General features: G+C 39.8%; 1 protein-coding gene across 5 annotated transcripts in view; it reads left to right on the plus strand.

Annotated features, from left to right (window-relative positions):
- LOC124607516 (tyrosine-protein phosphatase Lar-like) overlaps positions 1 to 27,678 on the plus strand; it is a 545,267-nt gene that overhangs the window by 474,052 nt on the left and 43,537 nt on the right. For all 5 annotated transcript variants that reach the window (XM_047139905.1, XM_047139909.1, XM_047139906.1 and 2 more), the window contains 4 exons: positions 8,301 to 8,440; positions 8,545 to 8,747; positions 14,202 to 14,371; positions 27,131 to 27,402. In XM_047139905.1, coding sequence (XP_046995861.1) covers positions 8,301 to 8,440; positions 8,545 to 8,747; positions 14,202 to 14,371; positions 27,131 to 27,402 — 785 coding nt within the window. The remainder of the gene's footprint in view (positions 1 to 8,300; positions 8,441 to 8,544; positions 8,748 to 14,201; positions 14,372 to 27,130; positions 27,403 to 27,678) is intronic.

The following is a 27,678-nucleotide window of genomic DNA, read 5'->3' on the forward strand; positions in this document are numbered from 1 at the left end:
GCTGTGTGGGCCAAGACAAGATGGAGGAGGGGAGCAGGACTGCATTTGAGACTGAAGAACAGAGGGAATGTAGATGAATGAAGTAAGCTAAAATGATGGGAAGCTGTTTGGGAGAGAATGCATGGCAACAGGAGTAGAAACTGGAGCGGGACGAGGGATAATGGAGATTAAGGCATGAGAAACTGCAAAATCGTAGGATGTTTTGTAGGGATAGTTCCAGTTTATGCAATTTGGAGAAACTGATATTGGGAGAGAGAACCAACAGGCTTGAGTTGAAGTCAGCTATGTTGTGCTCAGCAGCATTGGGCTGTCAACTCCGTTAATAGGCCACAGTATGGTAGTGGCTATTCATTACATTGGATAGCTGGTTGATGGTCGTCCCCACATAAAATGTTGTGTAGAAATTGCTCTGGAGCTGATATAAGAGGATATCCAAAAGTGCTCACATAGTGTTGATCAGGGAAGAGCTTCCATAGTACTCTTTTTTTTTTTTTCTTGCTAGGTTTTTTTTGCCTGTAGTGAGTTTTTCAGCTGTTCCGATTTTTCCTTTTTTTCGTTTCATGTTTCTTTCTTTGCTTGTTTTTCACAATTGCGGGTATCAAAAAACCGTGTGCAGTTGTGAAATTTTGTTTTATGTTTGGTAAAAGATGACACTATGGGAAGAACTCAACTGTAAGGATATTTTCCTTGTTTAAAAAATAGTAACATGGTGATTGCTGACGAACCTCAATTTGGACATCTGTCAATAGACCTTATAGATGAAAATGTTGAAAAAATCTATGAACTGGTTTTTGAAGACTCACAACGGACCATGACAGAGTTAAATGGATTTTCTTAGGTTGAAACAGTGAATTTTAACAAAAAGTATGGGAGTGAGTAGGGTTGCTACCATATTTTGCCCTGGGATCTGACTGACCAGAAAAAAAGAGCACTGAATGGCTTGAAAGGAAAGCTCTAAATCAGCCCAGATTTGAAATACAGCAGTTAGTTTGGATGCAAATCCATACAAATAGAAGTGATTCACATAAGGGATTACTATTTTCAGTCAGAGTTCAAAATAGGAAACTGAAAAGTTGACTTGTCCTGTCTTAATGAATAGTTAATTAATCACTAATTGACCAGGTCAACTTGAAGTTTATTACTGAGACTAAATTCAGCTAGGAAGTCCCATGTGTACTAACTAAGTCCAACTGGAAATTTTCTGCCCATTAGCAGCAGAGTTCAATGAAGCTGTAGTCAATGGCGAGAGCAACAGCTTCACACTTGTGAAAGGCTTGTCTGCTCATTGAAGTTGAGAGTATCTAGAAGTGCTCTGCGTTTTCTATATGGAGGGTCTGAGAAGGTTGCATTAACTGTGTGCCTTAAAAATACTCAACCTGTTGGGGTAGGGGTCTGGTTTTCCACCAACACAGCTGTATCATTGCACCAGTTTCTGGGCAAAAATGGCATGACCCCTGTGCCCCATGTCTCTTATTCACCTGATCTAACCATGTGTGATTTCTTCTTGTTTCCACAAATGAGTAAGGGCATGGAAGGATACCAGTTTCGTACAGATTAAGTATCAACACTGATTGCATTATTTTTTTTAAATGACTGGTTACAGTTCAATATGAACCATCCTCAGCTATTAGCTGGATGGATTATTTGTGTAACTGGTATAATCAGATCTGAGGATGGTTCATATTGAACTACAACCAGTCATTAAAAAAAAAAAATTATATACTGCATCATATGTCCAGTTGCACAGCATGTAAGGACAAAATAAAACACTGAAAACAAAAAAATACATAAAGTCACTCCAGATCTTGGACTATGTAAGTAGCAGAAAAAAATATTGACAATAAGCAAGCCAGTGATCAGTAAGAGACACTTAAGAAAACATAGAAAAATGGAACTTTTTAAATGTGTGGATTTATTTACCCTGTCAGAATGGAAGGGAGATAAAACAGAAAAAAGGAGAAGTGAGGAGTCAGATTGAGAAAAATTAAACTTAGGACAACAGTAGTACATCTGCACACAAACGCAAACGCAAATGCGCACACAAATGCATGCAAGCACATGCACACATGTGCACACGCGCGAACGCGTGTGCACACGCACACACACACACACACACACACACACACACACACACACACACACTTGCTAAGTACCCTAGTAATGTGCTGCAAGTGATTGATTACTCAAAGATGACAGCTGAACTTCAAGACGATAAATAGGATTATAGTAAAGAATAGAGCAGAACTTGAATTGAAGGAAAAAAATGTAGAAGTTAAGAACTAACTAACATTCAGAAATGTAAATAAAAGAAAAGAAAACTAGATGTGTAAGGATACAGGGAAAAATTTGGTATAGTAATAATAATTGGAATTGTTATCATTATTGTTATTTTATTATAGGCACAAGAAAGAGGAAAATGTAAAAGAGGAAAAAAAAACCAAGGGACAAACATAAGTGCAGGGATGGAAAGATAGGGCTTGAAACAGATAAAAATAGGGGTCAATTTCCATATTCAGAATTGTGACTGGGTTAGCGTATTTGTATGGCTGAAGTGGTAAAACAAGTACCTAAGAACTTCATGTGTTCTACAGAATGCTTGAAAACAGGGTATTAGATGTCATTGGGGTGTATAACTTGTCTGTGACATAAAGAATCGCAGGACAAAAACTTACAGATAAGTTAGTGGACTGCATATGTGCTCTTACAAGTTGCTCATTTGCATGCCTTACAAAAATATAATAGGACCATTATTGTACTGTGAATGTATAATAGTGTAGCTACTAACATCACATGTACCATAAGACTCTTATGAAAGATTCCATAAGGCAGTGTAGCCATATCGTGCCCTCTCCTGTGCAGTCACTTCTCTCAATTAAGATCAAAGACAAAAATTTTAATTAAATCGGAAAAAAATGTCATACCTTTTGACTGGAGGCGCATAGTTGCTAAATAGTCACAGCAAATATGAAGGAATAACTTCCTGAATGAGATGGTTGAACAAATCAGGTATTGGTAAGATGAGTGACAGACTTTCATAGAAAAATGATGAAGTATTGTTAATATAAAAAAAGAAATGCTTGCTAAAGTCACTTTGAGAAATTCAGTATTAAATGTCAAAATATTGTGCAGTTGTTTACTCAGTAGCCATGCAGAGGAAGAGAAAGATTATTAGATTAGCAAAAATGATTTATATTCTCTGATAACTATTTTGTCTATAGTCCCTACAGAATACAAAGAATGAACAACCATAATGATAATTAGTATTTACCATTGCTTTTGTCCGTATAAATATTCCAAAGGTCAGCATCTGTGTATTTACAGTCCAAAGAGTTGTTCAAGGGTGGTCCAGTAAGTAACATCGTCATGTATGCACTACTTCAGGGAGGTAGATATGAAGCACTGCATGGTATAAAGTGAGTTCATGCTAGCAAGGTGGCTTGTTTTATTTCAGAACATCAGAGGTCAGGCCCATGTGAGTGCATATGGGCACCTCTTACAGGCGAAGTTTTTTGTCAGGGTATATTGCAGACTATTGACCTCTTTGTCTGAGGACACAGGTAGAGCAATATAGCAAATGCTTAATACTGATATTATAGATATAAAAATGTGTTGTTGCTGTTACTAAACAAAATAGACACAAGTACATGTTTACTAAGTGTACAGGACAAAGCAGCTGGAAGTACAGTATGAATTTGATAGAACACACCATATGCCTCGTGGTATTATAAGGTGGAAGAAAGGGTACACTAGAGTTTATTTTTCTGTGCTTGTATAAAAGCTTTTTTATCATTTGAGCCAATAAAGAAACTGACTGCTACAACATTTGAGAATGCAGTATTTGGGAAGTGCAAGCAATCAACATCTTGGAAGCACAAGTAATACAACTGCAGCTATTCATGTCAACTTGATATTATACATTTAAGATTCTGTTATAAGGTACTGATCATGTACTTTTACTTGCCCCTCTGTTATCGGTGGGAGCCAGCTGTCTTTGTACCACTCCAGAATGTTTACAATTGCTGCCAGTGTTAGTTATGTAACATTATTGTGCCCTCTAACAGTAAACAGCCATTGTGAATATAGTGTTGATATGTTTGTTGTGTTGTGCTTAGTGATGGTTAATATCATTTGTGATAGGGAGGGAAGAGGCTGTACCCAGCCCTTGTAGCGACTCGCCATCAACTTTCATGTCACTTCTGTGGCACATTAACCTATTCCATGTCCATGCCTTTTATAAGCTGCAAGGTGGCTGCTGTGATGAAAGGAGGTGGCACTTCTCTCAGCAGCAAATGTGCTATGAGCCGATTGCAAGCTTCTGCACCCAGTATCCTCCACTCAGTGACCAAGTAAAAGTTTGCAATCAGTAAACATATGCATCATTGTGCAATCAGTTGGCTTTGTGCAGTTTAATACTGGAAGTTATGGAACTGATCAAGTACAATATACAGGATTCTTGCGTACCAAGAATGCGTTTAATACTTCATATGCTGTTCAAAATATTCAGAAAGGTTATTACTTGAGTAATACCCATGATCTCTCTCTCTTCTCTCTCTCTCTTATTTTAATCTGCTGGGGTAATGAAGAAACTACATATTACCTTTTATTTCTTTGAATAGTGGATCTTCACAGTGGAAACTACTGTTAAATAAGACATGTCAATATCTCCAGTAAAACTAGCCAGGAAATGTGTTAAATCATGAACTGAAACTTCCCCAGGGAAGTGTGATAGAACCCCTCTTATTCTCACTAGACATAAATGATCAAATGGACTGGGTAAACAGGAATCTGCAAGTGTTTGCTGATGATGCTCTAGTGTACCAGAAAGTGTCATCATTGAGTGACTGTAGGGGGAAGAAGGATGACTTGAATAGAATTTCTATTTTGTATGATAAATGGCAACTTGCTGTAAATTTGGGAAATATAAAGTATTGAAGATAAGCAGGAAAAAGAGTCCCACAATGTTTGAATACAACATTAGTGTGCTGCTTGACGCAATCACACTGATTGAATGTCCAGCCATAACATTGTAAACCAACATGGGATGAAACAAGCACATAAGTTTGATAGTAAGGAAGGCACATGACCATCTTTAGTTTATTGGGGAGTTCTAGGAACATCTCTAAAGGAGACTTGTGTAGAACACTAGTATGGCCTATTCTTGAGTACTGAGCATGTGTTTAGGATCCCCAACAGGTCAGATTAAAGGAAGACATCAAAGAAAATTAGAGGTGTGCTGCTATATTTGTAACTGGTAGGTTCGAACAACATGCAAGTATTATAGAAATGCTCCATGAACTCAAGTGGGAATCCCTTGAGGAAAGACAATACTCTTTTCATGAAGTGCTACTGAGAAATTTCAGAGAACTATTATTTGCTGCTGACTGCCGAATGATCCTCCTGCTGACAACATACATTTCGTATAAGGACCGCAAAGATAAAATAAGAAAAATTAGGTCTTGTACAAAGGCATAAGACATCATTCCCTTGTTTTATTTGTGACTGGAACAAGAAAGGGAATTACTAGCAGTGGAACAAGGAACTCTGTGGCATGCACCATATGGTGAGTTATAGAGTATGTACATAGATGTAGATCTCATTTACTGATCTTCATCTTATACTGTATTATTTGGTGAACTAGCTATTTTTAAATAATATGATGCCAAACTGTAACAAACTGGTTAATGTGTTCATTTGTTTTGGGGGCCCTGTGAACTAATGACATGTTATCATGTACTGACATACTGTCTTGGGGTTTAAGTGATTGAGTTATGTTCTTTTATTTTTATACTTTTTACAACATAATTACATGATAATTTTGCAGTAGTGTAACTGGTTTTGACCACTACTAATGTTGACAACTGAATGTAAAATGCTTGCAGCATGTGCCTTTAGTCCAAAGATGACCACTGACTAATCGAGACTCGTTATGGCATTGTGATTGTATCATTCGAGGACTAAGGAATACAGTAATGTGTTCTTGTGTAATTTTGACTCATAAATTTAATCTTCTGTCATGGGAAGGAACAGAACTGTTCTGGGAAATGTAAAGTTGCACATTTAACACACATATTAATCCACAATATGATGGAAGACTATTGCCAAAAAATGGCCAATGATAGGCAAAGTAATTTTCATAACACAAACTTTTCAGACCTGCATGAGTTGGACTTGGATGACCTCACATTGTAATTAAAAAAAAAAAAATACAACTTTCATATCCTGAATTATTATTATTATTATTGTTATTATTATTATTATTATTATTATTATGGAAACACTGAGTAGTCATGCATACTTTTGTTGGAGGTACCAGATGTCGCCAACATAACTGTGTACGTTTTTGTCAGTTAGTAATGATTTGCACTCCTTATTGAAGAGGCTGCATCATTCCATTTGAAATCTGCTATAAGTCACCTTATCTGTCGTATGAAGATTTTGATAAGTTGTGGTGCACATTTGATGCAGTAAATACCAGCTTTCCTAATAACTTTGTCAGAGGGCAGCATTTTCTTTCGAAATGAATAAAGAACTAAACCTCACTGTGTGACTCCTCTCTGATGCCAGAGTAAGAGTGTAAAGTGTGTGAGCGCTATTGTAAATTGCCAGCTCTGTGCTATGAGTGTTTCAGTTTCACTAAACATTTGGGGAATTTATTTGCTTCATGTTCTGTATAATTCAGTTTCTCTTTCCATGTAGTTTGTGTTTAAAACTGTCAATAAATGAAGGTTATTAATTGCCAACTTTTTTTAAAAAAGGGGGAAAACCGAAGAAATAAAAACAATATTAACAATCTTACACTTCTGACAGTTTTAGCACAACTATAAATTGTAGCAGTTTCTACCAAAAGGCTTGTGTAGAAAAGCCCTAACTCTTTCTTGTAGTACAGTAGAAGGCTTTCTACCTCTCCTGTTTACACACCTGTATTACTGCATTGGTTTATGGTTTCATTTGCTATTTTGTTGTGGTTATTTCATTTGCATAAATTTCTTTACAGTGCTTGATTTGGCATCTCTCTTCAAAATGTAGCTTATGTGCTGTTGATTACATCATGCATGGTGAAAACATATTACATGCATTACACAAGAACAGCTCTCTGCAAACACATACTGTTTTTTCATTTTGATTTTTGAAAAAAATATCCCATTTTGGAACTGCAACAGTAACACATTTGCCATTTTTGAAAGGACAGAGTAACAGACTATAACAATTTTTTGCCGTGTTGACTAATCAAAATACAGTTTTCACACACAAAAAAGAATTTTTTGATATGTAGAAGAAAAAATACTTTTCTCACTTACATTACAATTTTTTCCACTTTTTTCCTGACAACTGTTGGGTTCATCCGGTTCAGCAGCAGACCGCAGTGAGTACTTTCCATAACATTTCCTCAGATGTGTGCCTTTGTAGACATTTTTACATAATTAGACAGTACAGAAAAAATATCTCAGTCTTATTTCTGTTACAGTAGTGTTGATAGATATACTGAATGGTATTTGATCTGTTATTACTTTATAGTTAGTTGATTAGTGGTAGCAGTGGGACCTTCCAATCATTAACCAGCGGTATTATGGGCATTAACACAAAAATGAAAAGGTACGTTTTCAGTCATCTTTATTAATCAGGAGCAATAATTATCTCATTTTGGATTATGCCTTCTGAATGTTAGCATTCATACTCGAGGTATCTTACTGTGTTGGTATTCAAATGTTCATTTCCTTTGTCATGGAGGACTGCTCATCATCCCACTCCAGTGTTTAAGAACTAGTAACTTCTCTCCTGTTAATATAAGAAACACAAACCTGTATGACAAATATGAGCCCCACATAATCAGAAAAAACTAGAAATAGTCATAATCATTCCACCCAGAGTCTTTAAATGCACGGTGAGTCATACACAGTTTTTTTTCCTCACAACAAGGATCGTAAAAAGGTAATGTATCTGCTATTAGATGTAGTTAATTTCAAGAATTATTTGTCTGTTTTAATTGAAATAAAGTTATAAACATTCTGAATTCATTTACAATCTTTTCCTATATAAGAGTGATTTTCAATAGCAAATATACAGCATCAAATTCAAGCTACTATTTATGCTTTCATTGTGAGCTTTCAAAAGTATTAATACCAGTTTTACATGCAAACTTAAAAATCATAATTTTCTTGATATACTGTTACATACAATTTCTTAATTCTTGTTCTTCTATCTGAGAGTGCTTGATGACTGAGTGTGTATGGTTAGACGATATTACTTAAAAATGTGACTGTCTGAATCGTATGCTACATACAGTATCTCATAACTTGCAGTGCCAGGAGACCCTCAAGATGTTCGAGCCACAGCCATAAATTCAACGGCCATTAATGTCAAATGGAGGCCTCCAGCTGAAAAAGACCGTAATGGCATAATTAGAGGCTACCACATTCATGTACAGGAAACGAGGGAAGAGGTTAGTCTTTTCACATTTGGAAGATGATCTTTTAAGCATAGGTAAATTTCTGTTTCCTGTCACAGCCGTGTATGTCATTTAATGAACAATCAAATACAAAACAGGGAAAGAGCCTACTGAATGATCCAATCCGATTTGATGTTCTCGATGGAAATGTGCAAGAATTCAATGTGACTGGTCTTCAGCCTGACACCAAATACTCTGTGCAAGTTGCAGCACTTACAAGAAAGGGTGATGGTGATCGGAGCCAGCCAGTACATGTTCACACCCCTGGTGGTGTTCCCAATCGACCAACAGTTAATCTAAAGTGAGTTCCTGTGCTTTTAAATATTTTATTGATTGGCGACTCCATGGAGTGCTGTGTGCACCGCGACCATATATGTTATATTAAAAGGAAGGTCAGCGTTGGTTGTAATGTTGATGTTTTATTGATAGGAGAATCAATTTTCGATCATATAGTGATCATCTTAAACTCAGACACTGGATCAAATTATCAATAACCAAAACTGAGAAGCGATCACAATTGTGATCACTGTGGTCGAAAATCAGTTCTGCTATCAATAAAACATCAATATTACGACCAACGCTGACCTTCCTTTTAATTAATTTAAATATTTTGTTAGTCTGAAGCCATTTTATTGTAATGATATCTTGTATACTTTGTTTATTGCATTGGAAGACAAGAGTATTTCTTGTGATTTCACTTGTTTCGCAACCAAACAGCTGACTAGATTCCATCATACTTGTTGTGCAGTGAATCAAAGAAAGAAATTAAAAGAATTTTAGCTTCACCATTTGTTATATAAAGTAACTTAATCATAGAACTGTAAGCTAATCCTCCAACTGATGTCAACAAACAGCATAAAAATAATAATACAAAGATGTTCTACATACATACAATAAAAATCTAACACTGAATTACCCCTTGCTCAAATTATCATTTCATCATCTATGAATTCTTCTACTGAATAGCAGCATTTCTCCCAAAGCATTTGCTGTAGCCTTATTTTTAGATTCTCTGGCTTCATATAAAGTACATTTTTGTCCATTAACTTATTATATGTCATCCTCGTATACTGTGAAGTCTGTGCATATAATTTCAGTTTGTATGTGTGTAGCATAGATTCTCCTCAAGTATTTTTGTCTGCTGTGTAGGAAGACTACAATTTCATAAACATTTAGTATATGCAGTATCTGAAATAATAGGTGACAAGATTCTGTTTGCTGTAATTTTTTTTTTTTTTTTTTTGCTCATGTCAGTAGAATTTGTTAGCATGTGCAATGTGCATTGCAAATGCAAGACAGCTAATCATATTTGATAGGAAGTCAACATGTGTACTGCAGCTGAAGTGTTTGTCCACATTTAGTCCTGGGAATCTGATAATGTCAGCTTCTTCCATAAGTTAATTGTTATGTATTTTAAGTTAAGGACGATGTACTTGAGGACAATATTATGGAAATGGAAGAGGATGTAGATGAAGATGAAATGGGAGATACGATAGTGCGTGAAGAGTTTGGCAGAGCACTGAAAGACCTGAGTCGAAACAAGGCCCCGGGAGTAGACAACATTCCATTAGAACTAGTGACGGCCTTGGGAGAGCCAGTCCTGACAGAACTCTTCCATCTGGTGAGCAAGATGTACGAGACAGGCGAAATACCCTCAGACTTCAAGAAGAATATAATAATTCCAATCCCAAAGAAAGCTTTTGACAATGTTGACTGGAATACTCTCTTTCAAATTCTAAAGGTGGCATGGCAGTTATAAGAGTCGAGGGGCATGAAAGGGAAGCAGTGGTTGGGAAGAGAGTGAGACAGAGTTGTAGCCTCTCCCCGATGTTATTCAATCTGTATATTAAGCAAGCAGTAAAGGAAACAAAAGAAAAATTCGGAGTAGGTATTAAAATCCAGGGAGAAGAAGTAAAAACTTTGAGGTTTGCCAATGACATTGTAATTCTGTCAGAGACAGCAAAGGACTTGGAAGAGCAGTTGAATGGAACGGACAGTGTCTTTAAAGGAGGATATAAGATGAACATCAACAAAAGCAAAACAAGGATAATGGAATGTAGTCGAATTAAGTTGGGTGATGCTGAGGGAATTAGATTAGGAAATGAGACACTTAAAGTAGTAAAGCATTGGAGGGCAGCGTGGAGGGTAAAAATCGTAGAGGGAGATCGAGAGATGAATACACTAAGCAGATTCAGAAGGATGTAGGTTGCAGTAGGTACTGGGAGATGAAGTTGCTTGCACAGGATAGATTAGCATGGAGAGCTGCATCAAACCAGTCTCAGGACTGAAGACCACAACAACAACAACAACATGTCTAATGTTTGGTATAGCACAGTACACTTAATCACAAATTACTCACGACCTTTTACATTAACTTTGTTAGATGAACATTGACTCCTATGACATCAATCCATGTAGGTTGTAACTAAACTGGGAACCATGTGACTGATAGTTTATAATACTGTCAGTTTTAGCAGGAAGCTAACAGCTTTTCTGAAACAAATACCTTTGACTGTATTGTAAAACTGGCTGTGGCATAAAATTATTTTTGACATTTGATTACATCTTTATAAATACAAAAGCAGTGGCATAAAAATTACTTCACATTGGTATATTCTTCCTTTACTCCTTTTTCTTCTTTCTTTTGAAGTATACTGTTATGATATGTTTTCACATGCAGTATATAACTAAAGGAAAACCTGAATGGCACTTATATTAATTGTTGTTACTTAGCACTGTGCAGAAAGGCATGTTTGTTGACTGCATGCATTGTAAGTATCTGTAATTTTTTCCATGGTTGTTACTTTTGAATCTTTTCCTGTACCTTTTTAGATAATTTCAGTCTTCTAGGGGTATGTTATGCCGTATGTTATGAGGTTATAATGTTGAGAAAGTTTAATAGTTGTGCACAGTCTGTTGGGGGTGTTGTTTACAGCCAGTTGAGGCTACTGGGCTGGGAATGGTAAAAGATCATCAGCAGTCATAGTGATATACAGCTGTGAAGCTAATATGCCTATTACTGAGTCTAGGGTTTGGGCTCTTGCTAGGTTATGAGATATTTTCCTCATGCTAATTTCAGAAACTGTAATACACAAGTGCACTTGCAAGAAAATCCGAACAATGGATTGACAGGTGGTGCTTGCATAGGAGCATAGGAGAGTACTGATTCTGAGTGCTTAGCCTAATTGTTAGTGCTTCACACACTGTCAGCTGGGGAGGGGGGGGGGGGGGGGGTGACCATTATGGACCTGTCTGGGTGGCTGCAGTTAGCTAATAGGGAGCAACAGAAGAGCTTAGTACCATACGTAGGAGTAGAGCTGAAGATTGGTGGTATTGCTGTTGCAAAATGAATCTTCTCTTTGTTGACAAAGGTGCAAATGGAAATGTAGTTTTCACTGTTGCCAGTGATTCATGAAATTTATGTGCATTTTAACATTTATTTGGGCTCTATAAAGATGTTTTTGTTATATGGAAAGGGAAATAAAACATGTACAGAAGTAATAAATTCTGATACACATGTAGCATTTCTGTGGAGGAAGGAACGGGTATATTTTTGACCAGTGTCACCGTGACATATTATAGCTGGGTTTGTATGCAAAAAATATATTACATGTGGAGTATAACTGTTGCCAAAGTGTCACCTATCAAAGAGAAGTGTATTTCATGCATTTAATCTCTCTCTATTTTAGACATGAAGAATATTCTCGTTCTGTGCAGTTCCAGTACATTTTACCTTCCTTTTCTCCTTATTTTGTGTATTTACTTATACTTTCCTTTCTTTACTGTAGGACACATTCTGAGGCATCAAGGGATGACCAATTTAGTATTGGAGGCAAGCATGTAGGGTAAAAATTGTAGAGAGAGAGCAAGGCATGGTTACACTAAACAGATTTAGAAGGATGTAGGTTACAGTAGTTACTCAGAGATGAAGAAGAATGCACAGGATAGAGTAGCATGGAGAGCTGCATCAAACCAGTCTCTGGACTGAAGACCACGACAACAACCACCTTTCTTTTGGTGAAAAGATTTATAAAAATTCTTGAAGTCAGAGGTTCATCCATGGTTTTTAATATGCAGATTTGTCAATTTATGCTGTATAATAAAACAGGACCAATAAAAAATCAGTACCAATTTGTAATTGCATCTTGTGACTTATAGTTGTAGTTTTTTGACAGAAAATCATTTGTTACATTTTATGTGAATGTAGGCTCTTTTATTATTCATGTTGTCTTTGAACTTCTAACACATAACAGTAGAGCAGGCGCACCACTCTTCCATTAGTCACCATATATTTTATAACCCAGAACATAATTTACATAACATGATCTCAAACTTTGGAAAAATTGTGTTTATTTTGTGAATGCTGTTATTGAACATTTTAATTCTAAACTTTTTTGTGAGCTCAACTTCATATTTGAACCTTTTAGGCTAAAATTTAAATATTTCATCAAAAGTTAATACAAAGTGCTTCACTTGAGGTTTACTTTATTTTTCAGTTTAGTGCACATTCCCTGCATTTAAGGCCCCCTGAACATAAGCCACTGTTGCACAAAGGAAAACCCAGGATGGAATGTAACAATACGAGAGAAGGAAAGTTGCTACTCACCATATAGCGGAGATGATGAGCCATGATAGGAGCAATAAAAAGATTCACACAATCATAGCTTTCGGCCATTATGGCCTTTGTCAGCAGTAGACACACACACACACTCACACAAGCACAACTTGCACACACATCTGCAGTCTCAGAGAGCTGAAACTACACTGAGAGCAGCAGCACCAGTGCATGATGGAAGTGGCAACTGGGTGGGGGTAAGGAGGAGGCTGGGGTGGGGAGGGGGAGGGATAGTATGGTGGGAGTGGTGGACAGTGAAGTGTTGCAGTTTAGACGGAGGGCAGGAGAGAAGGTGTGGGGGGGTAAGTAGCAGAAAGGAGAGAAATAAAAACAGAAATAAAAGAAATTAAAAGACTGGGTGTGGTGGTGAAATGACGGCTGTGTAGTGCTGGAATGGGAACAGGGAGGGGACTGGATGGGTGAGGACAAGGAGTAACAAAGGTTGAGGCCAGGAGTGTTACAGGAACGTAGGATGTATTGCAGGGAAATTTCCCACCTGCACAATTCAGAAAAGCTGGTGTTGGTGGGAAGGATCCATATGGCACAGGCTGTGAAGCAGTCATTGAGATGAGGGGTATCATGTTTGGCAGTGTGTTCAGCTACAGGGTGGTCCACTTGTTTTTTGACCATAGTTTGTTGGTGGCCGTTCATGCGGACAGACAGATTATTGGTTGTCATGCCTACATAGAATGCAGCAGAGGATGTATTAGACCTAGAAGCAAGACTTCTCTCTCTCTCTCTCTCTCTCTCTCTCTCTCTCTCTCTCTCTCTCTCTCTCTCTCTGTGTGTGTGTGTGTGTGTGTGTGTGTGTGAGAGAGAGAGAGAGAGAGAGAGAGAGAGAGAGAGAGAGAGAGAGAGAGAGTGTGAGAGTGTGTGTGTGTGTTTGTTTGTGCAGGAGGCGGGGGGAGGGGGTCTGTGTGGCTCACTTAATACAGAGGTTATACCGTATATAGCTGTTGTTCACTATTTAGTTTCAAGGGCTGTTAACCTTACATTTTACTAAGATCCAGCTATTTTTTCTTTTATTGCAATAATGTATCAAGTTTCCTTTTTTCTGTTAAACTAATTATAGAGTGTAGACTGCAGAATATTATGATTAGTAACTGTGACTTACTTCAATATTCTGATGTAATCCCAAAGGACAATTGAGAGAGAACCATCTGTTACTGTTGAACTTGAATGGCAGCGTCCCACACTGACATATGGTGAACTTCTTGGCTATCGGTTACGCTACGGCGTCAAGGATCAACCATTAAAAGAAGAAATGTTGAAGGGCACCACAGTACAACATCGCCGGATACCTGAACTTGGTAAGTTCAGACACTGCTTTCATAATTCTGTTTCAGTTATGTCACAATTTTCAGGAAAGAGATACATGTGAACATATTTTTAAAAATCCAAAGAGCATAAGCAGTGATGGAATTTCAGATAAGATAACAATAGACAGATTTACTTATTGTACAAAAGACAGCAACAGTCATCAAGAGATAGACAAAAGATGGCTAAATCTGAAATGTTTCAAGCCAAATACCTAATCTCCCAAAGGACATAGAGATTGGTAACAAGTGGAAAATACTGGAAAATTTTAATGTAAGACTGGTTGGGGGATACACTTACAATCCTAACTGATAAGAGTTACAGCAGGACAGAGGATGAAAATTTTTGTTATTAATTTTTGAGCTCGGATGATATGCCATGCTTCTCAGGACTGAGAGTTGCAGGGGATTTTCCAGTTCAGTATTCCTCTCAGCAGGCTCACAACTCTTTTGTGAGTTCATGACATGAACTCTTTTGCAAGTTCATGTTTGGCAAACACAACTCTAAGTCCACAGTGCTACTTCTCCTTCTCTCTTGGAATTCTAACTATTCTCTGTTCTGTCCCTCCCCCTTAGGGACCCAGCTAGCAATGACTGTGTACATGTCTGCCAGTTGTGGGGCTACATAGCTGGAGCTTGGCCAGTGCAGCCCATTCAACACTGCTGTGTTCTTTGAGATTTCTTTAGAATCACTGTTGTTGTGACAATCAAACTTTATTTGTTGCAGGCAGTCGGGGTCTTGATTTAACTATTCGTATCATGAGGGATTTGAAGAGTTTAATTGATTTATTTTAAATTGTTAGCAAGCACCTTTGTGGAGAATGCCATACTTCAGTTGTAATAAGCCATGCCCAGGCAGACAGCTCCTACCTGAGTGGACTGTTTAGTTTCCATAGCTGTTTATGGGGATAACGTGTTTACAGAGATAACTAAACACACTTCCCAGCAGAATGGATGTAATGCTGTAATAAAGCCACCAAAGCAAACAAGAGCTAGTTCTCATGATCAAGCTTCTCCTGGAGATCATAACAACACATGTTCCATAATACAGGCCGTGTTTATAGAAATAAATATGAAGAAAGAACATTTGATAAAGAGGGTGTGGCTGGTGCATTTACATTTATTAAGTGGTTAAGAAATGACACTTTCTTTGTCGAGATAACAGCAGCTCAGCAAGGCACAAATGTAATAAAAAGTAAGAAACTTTGAGAGTACCCAATCAAAGTATAGCTACATTCAACATGTAATTCAAGTAAAAGTGCCATGATGTGCCAATATATTTGATGAGCCATAAGACGTAAAACCCCTTTTTATATTGTGAACAGTTCATAATACTGTAACAAGATTTTCAGCAAGTTATAGTGTGCAGCCAGATGTTAGTATGCCTAGGGGCAAATAATTTTGTTGCATGGTTAATACCCATAACTTGTATCAAGCAAGATACTGAAACAGGTAATTTGTTTTTTAGAAGAATGGTATACTCTTTCTAACAACACTCATTAGCTCTTGAACATGTGTGCGCAGTGATGTAGTGCTTCTCAATGCTGGCACCGAAACTTTTCACAGAAGTGTCTGAGAAATGTTTTTAATTGAAAGGCATGATTGCTGAAATCAGCTATTGTGGTTTAAACGCTGCCAAGTATGGCTCTCATGCCAGGCTCTGTTGTTATATGTAGCAAGATGCCTACACTGCTACCTCATGGACCTACTACATATGGCATACCACAATTTACCTGTACAGAACTACATTTTAACATCTAGTGTATCAGATCGTGCTTAGGAAAACTACACTGCATGACAAAAAATGTGGAGCACCCAGTAGATATGTTTTGATGTCAACAGAACTTTGTACACACCTTTGGCAGGCATGTAAATTGAATTTCACTCCGACAGGTAGAATGGCCATCAAAGTGCATTAGTGTTGTTCATGTTCAGTGTACTTACCAGACCTAGTTGGGTCTATAATGGTGTGAACAGAATCGTATGTTGAGTGATTACTGTGAAGGACATGGAGATACTGTGTACTTGTGTGAGATAGTGTTATCAGCACCTGACAGAGTTTGAAAGGGGCCTCGTTGTGAGTCTCCATTTAGCCAGCTAGTCGATTCGTGCAATATCGAGAATTGTGGGGCATTCGGATGTGGCAGTGGCCCGTTGTTGGTCTGTATGAGAACATGAGGGAACTCATACTCATTGACAAGTTCTGATTGTGCAGGACTGACCACTACAAGGGATGATCACCATATTGTACACCAAGCACATTGTAACGCCTCTACATCTGTCTTGCCGTCTGAGAACAAGTAACGGACTCCCTGCAATATTCTGTGTCATCCTACTTGTTTGGTCAGAGACTAGGGAATTACCATTCCATGTATAGGTTGCAGTTAACACCACAACACAAATGTCTGCATTTGGAGTGGTGGCATGACTGGGAAGCCTGGACTGCTAATGACTGGCATCACATAGTGTTCAATAGTTAATCACAGTTCTTACTACCCCAGCTGCCCATCCACGCCAAGTACAGTGGCGACTTGGGGGGGGGGGGGGGGGAGGGGGGGAGTCCATTCTTCCAATGTCTTGGAGAGCCACAGAGACATTACTCATAGTTTCACGGTGTGTAGGGTGTGATGGGAAATTACTTCACTTCATGGCTGGTATTGATTGAAGGAAAGTCAACAGCACATTGACACATCATGGACATTCTGCTCCCTCATGTGTGACCTCTCATGTGACAGTATCATGGCTCTATTTTTCAACCCGATGGGCTTGTCCACATATAGCGTGTGTCTTTACAAAATGTCTGCATGATGTTGAGGTACTTCTGTGGCACTAAGATCCCCAGATCTGTCCGTGGCAGAACATGTGTGGGATTATCTTGGATGTCAACTCATCAGGATATCAAGGACCAGTTGCATCAGTTGTGTGCCAGCATGCCTCAGGAGGGGATACTGTGGCTTTAAGACACCCTTCTCAACAAATCAGTGCATACATCCAGGTCAGAGGGGGCTCAACTTCATACTGATAAGTGGGCTTATACCGTCAGGTTCTTTGTGAATTTGACTATATTTTGTAATCACTGAAATAACATCACGTGCCCTTTCAGCCTATGAAGTTTCATTTTGTTTTTCATCCTCCACTTCTGGGCACTTCACTTTTTTTATCTGCCAGTATAAATTACTTTTGCTGTACCAACACCACGTGTTACAATCTATATCAGAATTTTTAGTATTCTGTATATAATCAAAGATGCTGTAACTTACCAAACGAAAGTGTTGGTATGTTGATAGAGACACTAAAAAACACACAAACACACACACAAATTTCATTATTTCGCAACCCAAGGTTGCTTCATCAGGAAAGAGGGAAGGAGAGGGAAAGATGAAAGGATGTGGGTTTTAAGGGAGAGGGTAAGTAGTCATTCCAATCCCGGGAGTGGAAATACTTACCTTAGGGGGAAAAAAGGACAGGTATACACTCGCAAACACACACATATCCATCCGCATATATACAGACACAGGCAGACATATGTAAATGCAAAGAGGTTGGGCAGAGATGTCAGTCGAGGCGGAAGTACAGAGGCAAAGATGTTGTTGAATGGCAGGTGAGGTACGAGCGGCGGCAACTTGAAATTAGTGGAGGCTGAGGCCTGGTGGGTAACGGGAAGAGAGAATATATTGAAGGGCAAGTTCCTTTCTCCAGAGTCCTGATAGGTTGGTGTCAGTGGGAAGTATCCAGATAACCCCTACGGTATAACACTGTGCCAAGATGTGCTGGCCACACACCAAGGCATGTTTAGCCACAGGGTGATCCTCATTACCAACAAACACTGTCTGCCTGTGTCCGTTCATGCAAATGGACAGTTTGTTGCTGGTCATTCCCACATAGAAGGCTTCACAGTGTAGGCATGTCAGTTGGTAAATCATGTGGGTGCTTTCACACGTGTGTGTGTGTGTGTGTGTGTGTGTGTGTGCGCGAGTGTATACCTGTACTTTTTTCCCCCTAAGGTAAGTCTTTCCGCTCCCGGGATTGGAATGACTACTTACCCTCTCCCTTAAAACCCACATCCTTTCATCTTTCCCTCTCCTTCCCTCTTTCCTGATGAAGAAACCTTGGGTTGCGAAAGCTTGAAAATTGTGTGTGTGTTTGTGTGTCTTTTAGTGTCTCTGTCAACATTCCAACGCTTTTGTTTGGTAAGTTACAGCATCTTTGTTTTTATATATATTTTTCCCACGTGGAATGTTTCCCTCTATTATATATATAGAGGGAAACATTCCACGTGGGAAATATATATATATATATAAAAACAAAGATGATGTGACTTACCAAATGAAAGTGCTGGCAGGTCGACAGACACACAAACAAACACAAACATACACACATAATTCAAGCTTTCGCAACAAACTGTTGCCTCATCAGGAAAGAGGGAAGGAGAGGGAAAGACGAAAGGATGTGAGTTTTAAGGGAGAGGGTAAGGAGTCATTCCAATCCTGGGAGCAGAAAGACTTACCTTAGGGGGAAAAAAGGACGGGTATACACTCGCACACACACACACATATCCATCCACACATATAAGCAGACATATTTAAAGACAAAGAGTTTGGGCAGAGATGTCAGTCGAGGCAGAAGTGTAGAGGCAAAGATGTTGTTGAATGACAGGTGAAGTATGAGTGGCGGCAACTTGAAATTAGCGGAGATTGAGGCCTGGTGGATAACGGGAAGAGAGGATATATTGAAGAGCAAGTTCCCATCTCCGGAGTTCGGATAGGTTGGTGTTAGTGGGAAGTATCCAGATAACCCGGACGGTGTAACACTGTGCCAAGATGTGCTGGCCGTGCACCAAGGCATGTTTAGCCACAGGGTGATCCTCATTACCAACAAACACTGTCTGCCTGTATCCATTTATGCGAATGGACAGTTTGTTGCTGGTCATTCCCACATAGAATGCGTCACAGTGTAGGCAGGTCAGTTGGTAGATCACGTGGGTGCTTTCACACGTGGCTCTGCCTTTGATCGTGTACACCTTCCGGGTTACAGGACTTGAGTAGGTGGTGGTGGGAGGGTGCATGGGACAGGTTTTACACCGGGGGCGGTTACAAGGGTAGGAGCCACAGGGTAGGGAAGGTGGTTTGGGGATTTCATAGGGATGAACTAAGAGGTTACGAAGGTTAGGTGGATGGCAGAAAGACACTCTTGGTGGAGTGGGGAGGATTTCATGAAGGATGGATCTCATTTCAGGGCAGGATTTGAGGAAGTCGTATCCCTGCTGGAGAGCCACATTCAGAATCTGATCCAGTCCCGGAAAGTATCCTGTCACAAGTGGGGCACTTTTGTGGTTCTTCTGTGGGAGGTTCTGGGTTTGAGAGGATGAGGAAGTGGCTCTGGCTATTTGCTTCTGTACCAGGTCGGGAGGGTAGTTGCGGGATGCGAAAGCCATTGTCAGGTTGTTGGTGTAATGCTTCAGGGATTCCGGACTGGAGCAGATTCGTTTTCCACGAAGACCTAGGCTGTAGGGAAGGGACTGTTTGATGTGGAATGGGTGGCAGCTGTCGTAATGGAGGTACTGTTGCTTGTTGGTGGGTTTGATGTGGACGGACGTGTGAAGCTGGCCAGGACAGGTGGAGGTCAACATCAAGGAAAGTGGCATGGGATTTGGAGTAGGACCAGGTGAATCTGATGGAACCAAAGGAGTTGAGGTTGGAGAGGAAATTCTGGAGTTCTTCTTCACTGTGAGTCCAGATCATGAAAATGTCATCAATAAATCTGTACCAAACTTTGGGTTGGCAGGCCTGGGTAACCAAGAAGGCTTCCTCTAAGCGACCCATGAATAGGTTGGCGTACGAAGGGGCCATCCTGGTACCCATGGCTGTTCCCTTTAATTGTTGGTATGCCTGGCCTTCAAAAGTGAAGAAGTTGTGGGTCAGGAATGAGGAAAGAGGTTTTAGGTAGGGTGGCAGGTGATCGGGGTGAAAGGAAGTGCTCCATCGCAGCGAGGCCCTGGACGTGCGGGATATTTGTGTATAAGGAAGTGGCATCAATGGTTACAAGGATGGTTTCTGGGGGTAACGGATTGGGTAAGGATTCCAGGCGTTCGAGAAAGTGGTTGGTGTCTTTGATGAAGGATGGGAGACTGCACGTAATGGGTTGAAGGTGTTGATCTATGTAGGCAGAGATACGTTCTGTGGGGGCTTGGTAACCAGCTACAATGGGGCGGCCGGGATGATTGGGTTTGTGAATTTTGGGAAGAAGGTAGAAGGTAGGGGTGCGGGGTGTCGGTGGGGTCAGGAGGGTGATGGAATCAGGTGAAAGGTTTTGTAGGGGGCCTAAGGTTCTGAGGATTCCTTGAAGCTCCGCCTGGACATCAGGAATGGGATTACCTTGGCAAACTTTGTATGTGGTGTTGTCTGAAAGCTGATGCAGTCCCTCAGTCACATACTCCCTTCTCTGCCGGAAGAATGACGATGGACCGGTCAGCCTTCAGATCACGGATAGCCTGGGCTTCAGCAGTGGTGATGTTGGGAGTAGGATTAAGGTTTTTTAAGAAGGATTGAGAGGCAAGGCTGGAAGTCAGAAATTCCTGGAAGGTTTGGAGAGGGTGATTTTGAGGAAGAGGAGGTGGGTCCCGCTGTGACGGAGGACGGAACTGTTCCAGGCAGGGTTCAATTTGGATAGTGTCTTGGGGAGTTGGATCATTAGGGGTAGGATTAGGATCATTTTTCTTCGTGGCAAAGTGATACTTCCAGCAGAGAGTACGAGTGTAGGACAGTAAATCTTTGACGAGGGCTGTTTGGTTGAAACTGGGAGTGGGGCTGAAGGTGAGGCCTTTGGATAGGACAGAGGTTTTGGATTGGGAGAGAGGTTTGGAGGAAAGGTTAACTACTGAATTAGGGTGTTGTGGTGCCAGATTGTGTTGATTGGAATTTTGAGGTTTTGGAGGGAGTGGAGCTGGAAGTGGGAGACTGAGTAGATGGGAGAGACTGGGTTTGTGTGCAATGAGAGGTGGTTGAGGTTTGCTGGAAAGGTTGTGAAGGGTGAGTGAGTTGCCTTTCCGGAGGTGGGAGACCAGGAGATTGGATAGTTTTTTGAGGTGAAGGGTGGCATGCTGTTCTAATTTGCGGTTGGCCTGTAGGAGGATGCTCTGAATAGCCGGTGTGGATGTGGGAGAGGAAAGATTGAGGACTTTTATTAAGGATAGGAGTTGACGGGTGTGTTCATTGGCTGAGTTGATGTGTAGGTCAAGGATTAGGTGGGTGAGGGCAATGGATTGTTCAGTTTGGAACTGGTGTAGGGACTGATGGAAAGAAGGGTTGCAGCCAGAGATGGGAACTATAAGTGTGAGGCCTTTGAGGGTTATGCCAAATGTCAGACAAGCCTGAGAAAATAAAATATGCGAGCGTAATCTGGCAAGGGTGAAGGCATGTTTGCGGGAGGAATGTAAATAAAACTTAATGGGGTCGTTGTGGGGGTGTTGTGAGGGTGACATGGTATTAGAAGGTGGAAAGTGTAACATGAGGTTGAAATGAAAATGAAAGATAAAAATATATGGGGAGAGATAAGGGTGAATTAGAAAGTAACTGGAGATCTGATATGAAAAAAGGCGAAAAAGTGTTGGTTAAGTTGATCCTGTGGTGAACTTGGGTTGGTAGACAGCGATGTGCATGAAGGTTAGGTGGTTGTGTTGCCGCTAAAACACGTTAAAGGATGGAGAAATTCGGGAAAATTTCGAAAAAACGTGTAAATCTATTAAAAGGAGTGGTGTTGTGGTGAAAGATTACGAAAATGGGGCTAACAATTGTCTGACGAAGAAATAATGACGTTAAAACCTGTGGGGAGTGCCTAAAAATGATCAGTGATGTGCGAAAAATGGAAGTGGAAATAAAGTGAAAGTTATTAGAACTAGCTGAAATGGTTGTTTAATACGTGAAAGCAGCTGTTATTGAACTAGAAATGGTGGATTTTATAGCAGCGGTAGTGTTGAAAGCGGAAAATAAAAATTTTTTTGGTTATGGTTTGGAAGTGGGTTACGTATTACTGAGTATATATAGGCGGGATAAAATTGTATTACGGTAAAAAGGGGAAGGTGAATACAAAGTGAGACTGTGGATGGATATGTGTGGGTGTGCGAGTGTATACCCGTCCTTTTTTCCCCCTAAGGTAAGTCTTTCCGCTCCCGGGATTGGAATGACTCCTTACCCTCTCCCTTAAACCCCACATCCTTTCGTCTTTCCCTCTCCTTCCCTCTTTCCTGATGAGGCAACAGTTTGTTGCGAAAGCTTGAATTTTGTGTGTATGTTTGTGTTTGTTTGTGTGTCTGTCGACCTGCCAGCACTTTCATTTGGTAAGTCACATCATCTTTGTTTTATATATATATGTCTGCTTGTGTCTGTGTATGTGTGGATGGATATGTGTGTGTGTGCCAGTGTATACCTGTCCTTTTTTCCCCCTAAGGTAAGTCTTTCCGCTCCCGGGATTGGAATGACTCCTTACCCTCTCCCTTAGAACCCATATCCTTTTGTCTTTCCTTCTCCTTCCCTCTTTCCTGACGAGACAACCATTGGTTGCGAAAGCTAGAATTTTGTGTGTATGTTTGTGTTTGTTTGTGTGTCTATCGACCTGCCAGCGCTTTTGTTTGGTAAGTTTCATCATCTTTCTTTTTAGATATATTTTTCCCACGTGGAATGTTTCCCTCTATTTTATATATATATATATATATATATATATATATATATATATATATATATATATATATAATGGAAGGAAACATTCCACGTGGGAAAAATTATATATAAAAACAAAGATGAGGTGACTTACCGAACAAAAACGCTGGCAGGTCGATAGACACACAAACAAACACAAACATACACACAAAATTCAAGCTTTCGCAACAAATTGTTGCCTCATCAGGAAAGAGGGAAGGAGAGGGGAAGACGAAAGGAAGTGGGTTTTAAAGGAGAGGGTAAGGAGTCATTCCAATCCCGGGAGCGGAAAGACTTACCTTAGGGGGAAAAAAGGACAGGTATACACTCGCACACACGCACATATCCATCCACACATACAGACACAAGCAGACATATTTAAAGACAAAGAGTTTGGGCAGAGATGTCAGTCGAGGCAGAAGTGTAGAGGCAAAGAAGTTGTTGAAAGACAGGTGAGGTATGAGTGGCGGCAACTTGAAATTAGCGGAGATTGAGGCCTGGCGGATGACGAGAAGAGAGGATGTACTGAAGGGCAAGTTCCCATCTCCGGAGTTCGGATAGGTTGGTGTTGGTGGGAAGTATCCAGATAACCCGGACGGTGTAACACTGTGCCAAGATGTGCTGGCCGTGCACCAAGGCATGTTTAGCCACAGGGTGATCCTCATTACCAACAAACACTGTCTGCCTGTGTCCATTCATCCCTATGAAATCCCCAAACCACCTTCCCTACCCTCTGGCTCCTATCCTTGTAACCGCCCCCGATGCAAAACCTGTCCCATGCACCCTCCCACCACCACCTACTCCAGTCCTGTAACCCGGAAGGTGTACACGATCAAAGGCAGAGCCACGTGTGAAAGCACCCACGTGATTTACCAACTGACCTGCCTACACTGTGACGCATTCTATGTGGGAATGACCAGCAACAAACTGTCCATTCGCATGAATGGACACAGGCAGACAGTGTTTGTTGGTAATGAGGATCACCCTGTGGCTAAACATGCCTTGGTGCACGGCCAGCACATCTTGGCACAGTGTTACACCGTCCGGGTTATCTGGATACTTCCCACCAACACCAACCTATCCGAACTCCGGAGATGGGAACTTGCCCTTCAGTACATCCTCTCTTCTCGTCATCCGCCAGGCCTCAATCTCCGCTAATTTCAAGTTGCCGCCACTCATACCTCACCTGTCTTTCAACAACTTCTTTGCCTCTACACTTCTGCCTCGACTGACATCTCTGCCCAAACTCTTTGTCTTTAAATATGTCTGCTTGTGTCTGTATGTGTGGATGGATATGTGCGTGTGTGCGAGTGTATACCTGTCCTTTTTTCCCCCTAAGGTAAGTCTTTCCGCTCCCGGGATTGGAATGACTCCTTACCCTCTCCTTTAAAACCCACTTCCTTTCGTCTTCCCCTCTCCTTCCCTCTTTCCTGATGAGGCAACAATTTGTTGCGAAAGCTTGAATTTTGTGTGTATGTTTGTGTTTGTTTGTGTGTCTATCGACCTGCCAGCGTTTTTGTTCGGTAAGTCACCTCATCTTTGTTTTTATATATATATATATATATATATATATATATATATATATATATATATATATATATATATATATATATATATAGTTATAATAGAGGGAAACATTCCACGTGGGAAATATATATCTAAAAACAAAGATGATGTGACTTACCAAATGAAAGTGCTGGCAGGTTGACAGACACACAAACAAACACAAACATACACACAAAATTCAAGCTTTCGCAACAAACTGTTGCCTCATCAGGAAAGAGGGGAGGAGAGGGAAAGACGAAAGGAAGTGGGTTTTAAGGGAGAGGGTAAGGAGTCATTCCAATCCCGGGAGCGGAAAGACTTACCTTAGGGGGAAAAAAGGATGGGTATACACTCGCACACACACACATATCCATCCACACACATACAGACACAAGCAGACATGTGTGTGGATGGATATGTGTGTGTGTGCGAGTGTATACCCGTCCTTTTTTCCCCCTAAGGTAAGTCTTTCCGCTCCCGGGATTGGAATGACTCCTTACCCTCTCCCTTAAAACCCACTTCCTTTCGTCTTTCCCTCTCCTCCCCTCTTTCCTGATGAGGCAACAGTTTGTTGTGAAAGCTTGAATTTTGTGTGTATGTTTGTGTTTGTTTGTGTGTCTGTCGACCTGCCAGCACTTTCATTTGGTAAGTCACATCATCTTTGTTTATATATATATATATATATGTAGGGAAACATTCCACGTGGGAAAAATATCTATAACAAAACAACAAAGATGCTGTAACTTACCAAACGGAAAGTGTTGGTTGTTGATAGACACAATAAAAAACACACACACACTAAAAAACACACAAACATTGTGTCTATCAACAACCAACACTTTCTCGTTTTATATATATATATATATATATATATATATATATATATATATATATATATATATATATATATATATATATATATATATATATATGTGTGTGTTTTTGGGGCAGCAATAGAGCCATCACTGGGAGTCACTAACAATGTTTAATGATTGATGAGTTTCTTTATTGCCTGCATCAATTTAGAATTGACTGTGGATGTTTTAAACAAATGTTGCCGTGTATGTGCAGTTACATGTACATGTGTTGGTGCCAGCATTGTGTGTCCTATTTTAGGTTGAAGTACTTGGCCTCATAACGGGCTAATGAGGGCAGATGCAGATGACAGATACTGGTTCTCAATATTTTGTAATTATATATTCTTAGGAAGGTATATTAGAGGTATGCATTTTGTGAATTTAATTTCTTCAGTTTTCTTCTCTTCATTGAACTTACAGCATTACCAGCTCCAGCGTGGATGTTTAACTGGTTCAGTTAATGCACCATGGTGGCAACTAGCATGTTTTCTTTGGTTCACCTCCTGTATGCTGCACTGCCTGTTCTTCTTAAGGTAGTGTGGCCAAGTCTTTGGCATTTAAAGCACCTCATTGGATTTGGGATTAAAGGCTTTACTTTCAGTCGAACAAAGTCTGCCTTAAGATACTCTTGTAAAACAAGATAAAAAAAGATAACAGTTTCCTATAGCAAATCACTTACCTTTTTTATCACATTGCACACCTCTGTGATTCCCATCCTTTTTTGCACTTTTATTGTGTCTATGTCCATTATAAAGGCTGAGCCACACAAGTCATAACATTGCTTGTAGTCTGTGAACAGTTCAAAATATTGAAACAAGTTAACAGTTCAAATACTGAAACAAGGTTTTTGCCAAATACGAGAAGCAGAGGAGCATATAATTTGGACAAGTCAATTTTTGTGAAGTTCAAATCTTTCTCCAGCTGTTGATATTTCGATTTTATTGATTCCCCAATTCAGTTAAGGCAAATATTGGGACAGTTCCTTTGGGGGGGGGGGGGACTAAGTTTCTGACTTTCCTTGTTGATTTTTGGCTCGTGGTTTGATTCTAATGACTTAATTGTCAATAGAAAATTAACCCCAGATTACTAAAACCTCATAAAATTTATGATTGCAGTTGGTACCCATTAGCGGTTCCTGCCAATCTCGTATCATCAGCATAAGGTATAAAACAGAACATTTTGTAATTAGTCTGTATGTGCCATATGGCTGGAGACCTTATAATTTTAATTAACTAATGAATAAACATAAGTTATGTCATCCTTTGAATAACATATTAAGTAGAAAAATTTACAATGGTTTAGTAACAATGTAACAACCCCCCCCCCCCCCACCCCCCCATTACTGTTCTAGGGTTAAACTGTAATATTCCTTCCTTTCACTCTTGTGGTTAAGTATATATAATAAAAAATATTGAGAATCGGTACCTGTCCTCAAGTGTTTTCTGTTCCTGTCAAGTTTTCCACCTATTAGTTGAGAATTATGTCTGTGCTTTTATTACATATGACAAATTGATGTCATTTGTCTATGCTAGTTTACATAATCCAGAATCACTTTGTAACACAATACACACAGCTGCAAACATTTATTTTATGTGGTGTGTACTAGGAGCAACAAAATCATGATAATGTTGTATAAAATATTTATTTACCTCTAACAGAAAAAGGTGTGGAGTACGAGTTCCGCGTAGCTGGTCAGAACAAAATTGGTTTTGGTCAAGAAACCATTAAATACATGCTGACACCAGAGGGACCTCCAAGTGGGCCCCCGAGTAACATCTCGCATCATTTCCAAACGCCAGATGTTCTCTGTGTCACTTGGGGACCTCCACTTCGGGAGCACCGCAATGGACAGATAGTCCGTTATGATGTTCAGTTCCATAAGAAAGTAGATTATTCTACAGTGATTGATCGTAGTACAAATACGACAAAGGTGAGTACCAAGATCTTTTATTAGTTTCTCTTTCTAAACAGTCTAAAATGTGATGTTGTTAGAACCCTTTGCACGAAAGGTATGAAAAGAGAAATTTATAATTATCAGTTTCTATATTAGCATCTCTCTCTAAAGCTTTAAAAGTAATAAATTACTCAAGAATGCTTGAGCATATCTGCCAAACTAAGAGTCCAAGTCAGTAATAACTTTTATTCCAGCATGGCATCTCTATAAAATATACCATTTACTGAATTAAAATGATGGAAAATTCATGAT

This window comes from Schistocerca americana, chromosome 3 (assembly GCF_021461395.2).
Source record: "Schistocerca americana isolate TAMUIC-IGC-003095 chromosome 3, iqSchAmer2.1, whole genome shotgun sequence".
NCBI classification, from domain to species: Eukaryota; Metazoa; Arthropoda; class Insecta; order Orthoptera; family Acrididae; genus Schistocerca; species Schistocerca americana.